General features: G+C 45.7%; 1 protein-coding gene across 1 annotated transcript; it reads right to left on the bottom strand.

Annotated features, from left to right (window-relative positions):
• Positions 1-8,143: 8,143 nt before the first annotated feature.
• On the bottom strand, positions 8,144-9,265 carry LOC116375230 (integumentary mucin C.1-like). The gene is made up of 2 exons (XM_031831374.1): positions 8,715-9,265; positions 8,144-8,337 (listed from the first exon to the last, which is right to left on the bottom strand). The coding sequence occupies exons 1-2, from the start codon at positions 9,186-9,188 to the stop codon at positions 8,173-8,175; spliced, it is 639 nt and encodes a 212-aa protein (XP_031687234.1). The 5' UTR covers positions 9,189-9,265; the 3' UTR covers positions 8,144-8,172.
• Positions 9,266-9,979: the final 714 nt, after the last annotated feature.

Raw genomic sequence — 9,979 nt, 5'->3', positions numbered from 1 at the left:
ATTAGGATGGGGGCTGTGGTGAAATGGTGCTTCAGATCTAGAAACTCCCAGTCAGCAGCAGGGGACCACATGAACGGAAACTTGAGAGAGGTGAGTGGAGAGAGGGGGGAGAGACCAGGGTGCTGTAGCCTGAATAAAGTGGCGGTAGAAATGAGCAAATCCCAGGAAACGTTGCAGCTGCACTCTGGATGTGGGTGGTTCCAACCCACCTCCACGGTCACCGTGTCAGCATACTTCTGAATGTTCCCTACAGCGATGACGTATCCCAGAAAGGAGATAGTGGAATGACGGAACTCACATTTCTCAGCTTTAACAAACAGCTGGTTCTCCAGGAGGACTTGTCATACATGGAGTACATGCTCTTGAGCCGACCAGGAACAGACAAGGATGTCGTCGAGATAGACAAACATAAACCTGTTCAACATGTCACGGAGCACATCGTTGACCGGGGCCTGGAACACTGCGGGAGCGTTGGTCAGACCAAACGACACAATCAGTTACTTGTAGTGTCAGCTAGCTGTGTTGAAGCCTGTCTTCCACTCGTATCCTTCCTGTATCCAAACCAGGTGGTAGGTCCAATTTCAAAAAGAAGGTAGTCCCCTGTAGAGCCTCGAAAGCCGAGGAGAGGAGTGGAGGCGGGCAACATTTTTTTTCTGCGATGTTAATGTCTCATTATTCGATACACGGGTGCAGGGTTTGTCCTTCTTTTCCACGAAGAAAAACCATGCAGGAGAGGCAGAAAGACACCTGATCCTGGCAGCTAGAGAGTCCTCCTCAATCTATACCTCCATGGTCTTGGTCTCTGAGCCAGACAGGGAATAAAGCTGTCCCCGAGGTGGTGTGGTGCCCAGGAGAAGGTTAATAGGGCAATCGTAGGGTCAATGTGGAGGAAGGGATGTGGTGCGAGCCTTGTTGAAAAGCTCCCGGAGACTCTGGTACTACACGGGAACGGCAGGGAGATCCAAGGCTTTTGCCAAGCCCACAGAAGGACGTCCCAGGGCAGGCTGCACCGCCTTAATGCAATGTGTGTGGCAGAACGGGCTCCAAAACAGGATAGAACCAGTAGCATAGTCGAACAGGGGTTGTGCCTCTGGCGCTATGAAAATCCAGATATCACAGGTGTATGAGGAAATTCCGTTATTAAAAACTGTGTCAACTCACTGTGATTTCCCGACACTCTCAGGTTAATGGAACTTTACTGTCAATGACCCTGCCAATGGAGCGTCTGTCCAAAGGTCTGGCGTCATTGGGGGTGGAAAGGAGCTGAGTAGAGATACCCAGCTCAGATACCAGGGTAGCGTCCATGAAGTTCTCGTCAGCCACAGAGTCAATGAGCACCCGGGGAGATTTTGACCAGTCAATCCACAGCAGGATAGCGTGGAGAGGAGTATGAGAAGTAGGAGTTTGTAGACTCCCTGTATGTCCCTCCAGTGTATTTGTACCTTTTACGGGACAGGTGGATATGTAATGTCCTGTAGTATCACAATACAGGCTACTTTTGGAGCTCAGCCTGCGTAAACATTCACGAGACAAAGTAGCCCTGCCCAGTTGCGTGGGTTCATTCCCCAATGACCCCCGTGGGGGCTCGGGTGATTTCGGATTCTCTCGGGAATGCAGGCGTTGGGAACTTCAGGGTTTCTTTCCGAGGTGAGGGAGAAACCGTGGACGAGCAATTGTGGCACAGAACAGACCTCTTCTTCCTCCTGCGTTCCCATAGGCGCCCATTGATCCTTATAGTCAAGGCTATGAGGGAGTCAAGGTCCCTAGGGTAACTCCCATGCTGCAAATTCATCTTTAATTTCCTTCAATAATCCATGAAGGAAGGTGTCGAACAGGGACTCAAGGTTCCAGGCACTCTCGGCGGCCAGCGTGTGAAAGTCTACTGTGTAGTCAGCCACACTGCGGGAATCTTGACGCAGACGAAGTAGCTTCTCTCTCGGACACCGGGGAATCGAACACCTTCCTTTCCTCCGCCACAAAATCCTCCAGACTAAGGTAATCGTGGATTGTTGATCCCACACCGCCGTAGCCCAAGCAAGCGCCATTTTAGACATCAGCGTTGTAAGATATGCTATCTTTGACCGATCCAAAAGAAACGAAGAGGGCTGTAGCTCAAAAATGAGGGAGCATTGGGAGAGAAACGCCTGGATAGGTTCCAGGATCTCCAACATAGTGCTCCGGGGGAGGAAAGCAGGGAAGAAGCATCGCTTATATAGAGGTTACTGAGAACCCAGGAGGTTTCTGTTGTGTCTTACTCTAGTAATGAGTTGAACATATGGTCATCCTCCAAGGTATGGAGTCCCTCCATAAGGTTCTGAAGTAACTCCTTGTGTCTTCCAATGATGTCTTCTTGCAGGGAGCAGTAAGTGGAGCTGGTCTGAGTCTGCTGTGTCAGTCATGGCAAGTTCGGACAATCACGACTCAGGATATGATCCAGATGCAGACTGAGGAGGCAGTTTGTTCGGTTCTTAGAAAATGTATTATGAAAAAGGGTCAGGCAAAAAGGTTGAGGGTAAGCAGAGGTTCGTAATCCAAGGCAGCGTCAACAAGGGACAGAAAGGCAGGCAGGCTAAGGGTCAGGGCAGGCAGAAAGGTCGGAATTGGGAAGACTAGAAAACAAAACTAGAGAGAAGGTAACACACGGAAAACATGCTTGGATGACTTGACGAGACAAGATGAACTGGCAACAGATAGGTATAAAGGTATAAAACACAGGATAATGGGGAAAAGGTAGCCTAGTTTTTAGAACATTGGGCCAGTAACCGAAAGTTGCTAGATTGAATCCCAGAGCTGACAAGGTAAAAATCTGTCATTCTGCCCCTGAACAAGGCAGTTAACCCACTGTTTCTAGGCCGTCATTGTAAATAATAATGTATTCTTAACTGGCTTGCCTAGTTAAATAAAGGTTAAATAAATAAATAAAAATTAAACATAGAACTGATATATAGTCTATGTAGTATACCATAGATATAGAACTGATATATAGTCTATGTAGTATACCATAGATATAGTACTGATATATAGTCTATGTAGTATACCATAGATATAGTACTGATATATAGTCTATGTAGTATACCATAGATATAGTACTGATATATAGTCTATGTAGTATACCATAGATATAGAACTGATATATACGTAGTCTATGTAGTATACCATAGATATAGAACTGATATATAGTCTATGTAGTATACCACAGATATAAAACTGATATATAGTCTATGTAGTAGACATATGGTAGAACACTACAAATAAGTCAATACAATAGGCCAAATGTTGTTAATAATGTTCTAAACTTTAGTACAGGGGTATAACTACATTCAGTGCATGGGTAAAATCAATTGCCCTTTTGGATCTTGTGTTCCATCCGTTGTGTAGTATTTGTTTTCGTTGCTTTAGCTGCGAGTGTTTGACTTTGCCTGCCTCGTGCAAGGGAATAATCCCAAAAGTGCAAACCCCTCCCATCTCAACACTAAAATGAGGCTCTATCAAACCGACAAAGTATTTGAAAAGAGAACAAATACTTTTTGAATCCAAGTATGTTAAGTTCATTGGACTTGGTGGTCTGGGGGATAATGGTTAGGCTCGATCTGAGTAGGCTACATTCATATTCAACCACCACCCCTCTCTCTCTCACACACACACACACACACATGGCTGAGCTATGCCCCCGTATTTCCCCCAGACAGAAATAATACCCCTGTCACCATCATAATGGGGACATTCTGCACTCACCCATTTTCTCTCTCTGTCTCCCTCACTCTCTCCCTCACATTCTTTCTTTGATTGATTGTTTTCATTTAAAAACTACGGTTATCTATTTATTTTCCGTTTATTTATTTGCTTGAAAGAGCTCCTATCGGTCAGCGGCAGGTCGAGCAATTCCTGCCCCAAAATGCAGAATGACTCTAACAATGGCCTTTTACAATCTGTGTCTCTGTCTCTCTCTTCCTCTCACTCTGTCTCTCTCTGTTTCTGCCTATTTCTCTCTCTCTTCCCCTATCTTTCCTTTCTCTGTCTCCCATCCTGTATCTCGGTCTCTCTCTCTTAATCTCTTCCTCTCCCTCTCTCTCTCATCCTCTCTCTGTCACACTAGCTCACTCTCTCTCTCTCGCTCATCGTCTCTCTCTCTCGCTCATCCTCTTCCTCTCTCCCTCTCTCTCTCTCTCTCGCTCATCCTCTTCCTCTCTCCCTCTCTCTCTCTCTCTGTCTCTGTCTCTCTCTCCCCCTCTCTCTCTCTCTCCCTTTCTCTCTCTCTCGCTCATCCTCTTCCTCTCTCCCTCTCTCTCCCTCTCTCTCCCTCTCTCTCTCTCTCTCTCTATTTATTTGAACACTCAGGGACAGAGAGACAGGTTAAACAGATGCAGGCTGTGAAAAAAGAATAATGGAGAGAAAATGTATTGGATGCAAAAAGAGCGTGGAAACGGAACGCAACGGGATACCTGGATGTGAACTGTGTTTTAACACGATGATCTGCCTTGGTCAGTGTACTGGAATGAGACAGAGAGCATATGGGTGACAACACAGAGATACTCTGTAAAACTTTCTGTGAAGCCGATATTCATCATGCATTATACACATATTCATAATGAGCAATAATGTTATATTACATTCTAGCACTCCTAATGCATTATAAGTATAATCATAATCACTTACAATGTAGAGCAACATAGTGCTTCATAATTACAGGTCTCAAAATACCATGTGATTCTCCTGTGATGGTGAGCTAGCTACGTATGTGTACATACAATATTCATCCAAACCTTTATTCTCAACTTGACTCAAGAGTTAGCTAGCTCGCAAGCTGGTCATAGAAGTTGAACATAAAATGTTTGGATTAACATTGTAAATGTACACGTAGCGGCTAGAGGTGAACCCACTATCTGTCAATACATTCAGAGCTATAGGGACAGCTTGTGGATGTATGACGTCTGTCTGTCATAGGCGTTTCATCACTTTACAGCACTATGTCATGATTATATTTAGCGTTATGAATAGGGGTTCCATAGAAAGTGTTACCAGGTTGTTGTTTTTTAGTTGAAGAACAACTTCAACAGCAATAACCAGTACATTTTCATTGTGCCAAACATGACGTCTCAATGTTTTTGGGGGAGAATCACAGCTTTCAATTGTCATGGCTAACAATGGTGTTATGCCATAACAGTTGCGCTCTGATATATTGACACCCTTGCACTTTACAATGGAGCAGAATGTCCTGTTTTCTCTTTTCTTTTTTTTTTCTTCTCTTTTTTGGTTGAATGGCAACTTTTTACGCTGTAGGGACCTGCAACTTATCACAGGTGACATAAATTACACATAAACAACAATCACTTGAATCCAGCAGTTGTTTCACTTTCAAATGAGAAATATACATTTCAATTAAGATGTTTATGTCTTGGTCCTGCGCATTTGTATATAAAACTAAAACACACGTGAACATCCAAAGTGTTAATTTGAGAAGAAATTTTGAATCGTGTGAGTGTATAAAACATTAGGGACACCTGCTCTTTCCATGACATAGACCAGGTGAATCCAGGTGAAATCTATAATCCCTTATTAAATCCACTTCAATCAGTGTAGATGAAGGGGAGGAGACAGGTTTAAGACATGGACTGTGTATGTATGCCATTCAGAAGGTGGATAGGCAACACAAAAGATGTAAGGGCCTTTCAACAGGGTATAGTAGTAGGTGCAAGGCGCACCAGTTTGTGTCAAGAACTGCAACTGCAGTTTTTTTCACGCTTATATCAAGACATCTAGCCAACTTGACACAAATGTGGGACGCATTGGAGTCAACATGGCCCAGCATCCCTGTGGAACACTTCGACACCTTGTAGAGTCCATACCCCGACGAACTGAAGCTGTACTGAGGGCAGAATGGGTTGCAACTCAATATTAGGAAGGTGTTCGACACCTTGTAGAGTCCATGCACCGACGAACTGAAGCTGTACTGAGGGCAGAATGGGTTGCAACTCAATATTAGGAAGGTGTTCGACACCTTGTAGAGTCCATGCACCGACGAACTGAAGCTGTACTGAGGGCAAAGATGATGATCATTACTTATTAACCACTGAGTACGGGTACACACCTTTGGACCTTCCGAAATGCAATTTCTACAAGAACCCAAGAGTCTGTGTTCCAGGTCACATCAGGAGTAGTAAATATAAAATAATGAGTTAGGCCCCAAGATACGGCCCCTGTATAGAGCCACTACATACGGCCACGAGATACTAGATATGGCCCCTAGATAAGGCCCCTAGATACGGCCCCTAGCTGTACCTAAGCAAAAGGGTGAGTGAGTGAGTGTATGTGATGGTGGTGTGGTGGTGATGTGGTGGTGGTGGTGCAGTTAGTCGCTAAGCATCTCAAACTCATACCGAGTGGAATGCTCAGTCCACAGTGGCCTATTGACCAATGGGAGAGCTGCAGCCTTTCCATTTAGAGACCAGCGTACATGGTCAGGCCTCTGAGTGAAAGGACTTTATTCCCATGGCGGTAAGGAGGTAATTCTAGGAGCTCATGGACACGTATTCATAAGGCAACTCAGAGTAGGAGCGCTGATCTACACCCCTAGAATCTCCCCATAGGAGAACCCTTTCTGGTTCCAGGTAGAACACTTTTTTCACGTGGTAGAACCCTTTTGGGTTACATGTAAAACCCTTTCTACAGGGTTCTCCTATGGGGAAAGCAATAATACCCTTTTGGAACCCTTTTTATCTGAATGTAGGATCCGCTCCCCCCATGTCCACGTCATTTCATTCATTATGTTCTGAAAGGGAAAACTGATTCTAGATCAGCACACGTAAGCTAATTGTGGTATGCTGTGGTAGTTACAGTATGTAGCCTGCAGGTCCCAGATCTGTTGTCCTTTCTGGCAACTCCTAGGGTCATTGTCATGTTTAGAATCACAATGACCATAATATAAAAGACCATAATATAAAATATAATATATGCCTTTGTATGTCTTTTATCTAAAAGTGACACAGAGGACATGCATACATTTTGCATATGGGTGGCAGTTTGTGGGAATCAAAACAACAACAAGTTTCCGAAAAAGCACCTGGAAGCAACTGGATGATCATCATGTCACGACTTCCTCCGGAGTTGTTCCCTCTCGTTGTTTGGGCGGCGTTCGGCAGTCGACGTCACCGACCTTCCAGCCATCGCCGATCCACTTTTCATTTTCCATTGGTTTGTCTTGTCTTCCATCACACCTGGTTCCAATTCCATCAAATACTTGTTGTGTATTTAACTCTGGCAAAAACCAAACACTGCATTCATCAGTAAAGGGGATGCTTTGCTGCCCAGAACCTGGACAAATTGCCTTAATAGAAGAAACCATGAGATCTGCTCAGTATAAGAGAATTCTACAGGAGAATGTCAGGCCATCCGTCTGTGAGCTGAAGCTGGAGAGCAGCTGGGTCATGCAGCAAGACATTGATCCAAAAAACACATGGTTCAAAAGCAACACATTTGAAGTTTTGGAATGACCTAGTCAATGTCCAGACCTAATGATCCCAATGGAGATGTTGTGGCAGGACTTCAAAGTTCATCAGTGAAAACTCACTGAGTTTAAGCAGTTCTAGGTGGAAGAGTGGGCCAAAAATGCTCCACAGCAACGTGAAATACTGATCAAGATCTTCAGGAAGCGCTTGGTTGGAGTCATTGCAGCTAAAGGTGTGACAACCAGTTATTGAGTGTAATGGGACAATTCATATTTAACACATGAACATTGGATGTAACATAACTTGGTTTTGAAATAAATTAAATAAGTATGTAATTGTTGTGTTACTTGTTCACTTGTTCACTCAGGTTCCCTTCATCTAATATTCTGTTTTCTTTGAAGATCTGATAACATTCTTCATCTTAAATCTGTAAAAGTTGAGCAAAGTAGAGAAGAAAACAAATACTTTTTCACAGCCCTGAATATCAACATAACTACAAATAACTCATTTACAGACATGATGTGTGAAATGTCTGTCTTGAGAACAAACCCTGTAATAAAAGTCAAGAACATTATCAATAACAACATCTCAAGATAAAACACTATTAATGTTTATAATTAAACAATTTATTGAATAAAACACATTTAATTAGGTTCAGAAAATACATCCCAGTAAAGATAATTCATATAACTAAAATAGAGAAATGAAAGGAGAACATTTTACATAACTAGAGTTCTCTCTTTGTCATCATACTCTTCTTCATCTTCTTCTCCTCCTCTTCTTTCTTGGGAGACCCCTCTTCCTCCTTGTGGAAGACCTTCCCATCAGGCTGCTTTTTCCATGTCACTTTGGTGTCTGCAGGTAACCCCTGCTCCTTCAGCTTGTTCCTTATCTGGAGAAACACACCCATACAGAGACCCACAATATCATTCTGAAGATCTACAACTACCATTCCTTCCTGCTATACTGAGACGTTCTTCACTTCAACCCTTTGACTCTATGAGGGGATGATGCTAAACTTATTCCACAAACGTTCAAGTTTGTTTTAATACGCATGTGTAAATTGGAAATGTGTTTTGGCATACCCACACTCCCTGAAACACCTTCAGAGAGTTTGGTCACTGCCAGGAGAGAATATCATCCACAACAGTCTAGGACCCAGACCAGAGAGGAGGTCATCCACAACAGACTAGGACCCAGACCAGAGAGGAGGTCTGTACAGATTGTATCATTGCTGAGTTGGTTCTTCATGAACATCGTGACACTCACCTCTTGTAAGATGGAGTCCTGAACAGCAGGATCACTGAGGTTCATATTTGGATCCTTTGGGGTCATCTTCATTCTCACCACCTGTCTCTTCAGTTGAGGTTTCTCAGGGGTCGGGGTGGTAGTCTTGTGTAAGATCTGTGGGGCAATCGTGGTTGTGGTCGGGGTGGAAGGCGTGGTTGTGGTTGTTGTCGGGGTGGAAGGCACGGTTGTGGTTGTGGTTGTGGTCGGGGTGGAAGGCATGGTTGTGGTTGTTGTCGGGGTGGAAGGCGTGGTTGTGGTTGTTGTCGGGGTGGAAGGCGTGGTTGTGGTTGTTGTCGGGGTGGAAGGCGTGGTTGTGGTTGTTGTCGGGGTGGAAGGTGTGGTTGTGGTTGTTGTCGGGGTGGAAGGCGTGGTTGTGGTTGTTGTCGGGGTGGAAGGCATGGTTGTTGTCGGGGTGGAAGGCGTGGTTGTGGTTGTTGTCGGGTTGGAAGGCATGGTTGTGGTTGTGGTCGGGGTGGAAGGCACGGTTGTGGTTGTGGTTGTGGTCGGGGTGGAAGGCGTGGTTGTTGTCGGGGTGGAAGGCGTGGTTGTGGTTGTGGTCGGGGTGGAAGGCGTGGTTGTGGTTGGGGTGGAAGGCGTGGTTGTGGTTGTTGTCGGGGTGGAAGGCGTGGTTGTGGTTGTGGTCGGGGTGGAAGGCACGGTTGTGGTTGTGGTTGTTGTCGGGGTGGAAGGCGTGGTTGTTGTCGGGGTGGAAGGTGTGGTTGTGGTTGTGGTCGGGGTGGAAGGCGTGGTTGTGGTTGTTGTGGGGGTGGAAGGCGTGGTTGTGGTCGGGGTGGAAGGCACGGTTGTGGTTGTGGTTGTGGTCGGGGTGGAAGGCACGGTTGAGGTTGTTGTCGGGGTGGAAGGCACGGTTGTGGTTGTTGTCGGGGTGGAAGGCACGGTTGTGGTTGTTGTCGGGGTGGAAGGCGTGGTTGTGGTTGTTGTCGGGGTGGAAGGCGTGGTTGTTGTCGGGGTGGAAGGTGTGGTTGTGGTTGTGGTCGGGGTGGAAGGCGTGGTTGTGGTTGTTGTGGGGGTGGAAGGCGTGGTTGTGGTCGGGGTGGAAGGCACGGTTGTGGTTGTGGTTGTGGTCGGGGTGGAAGGCACGGTTGAGGTTGTTGTCGGGGTGGAAGGCACGGTTGTGGTTGTTGTCGGGGTGGAAGGCACGGTTGTGGTTGTTGTCGGGGTGGAAGGCGTGGTTGTGGTTGTTGTCGGGGTGGAAGGCACGGTTGTGGTTGTGGTCGGGGTGG

Source organism: Oncorhynchus kisutch, linkage group LG9, assembly GCF_002021735.2.
Source record: "Oncorhynchus kisutch isolate 150728-3 linkage group LG9, Okis_V2, whole genome shotgun sequence".
NCBI classification, from domain to species: domain Eukaryota; kingdom Metazoa; phylum Chordata; class Actinopteri; order Salmoniformes; family Salmonidae; genus Oncorhynchus; species Oncorhynchus kisutch.
Note: the sequence above shows the minus strand (reverse complement) of the source record. Positions and strands in the feature narration are given on the sequence as shown.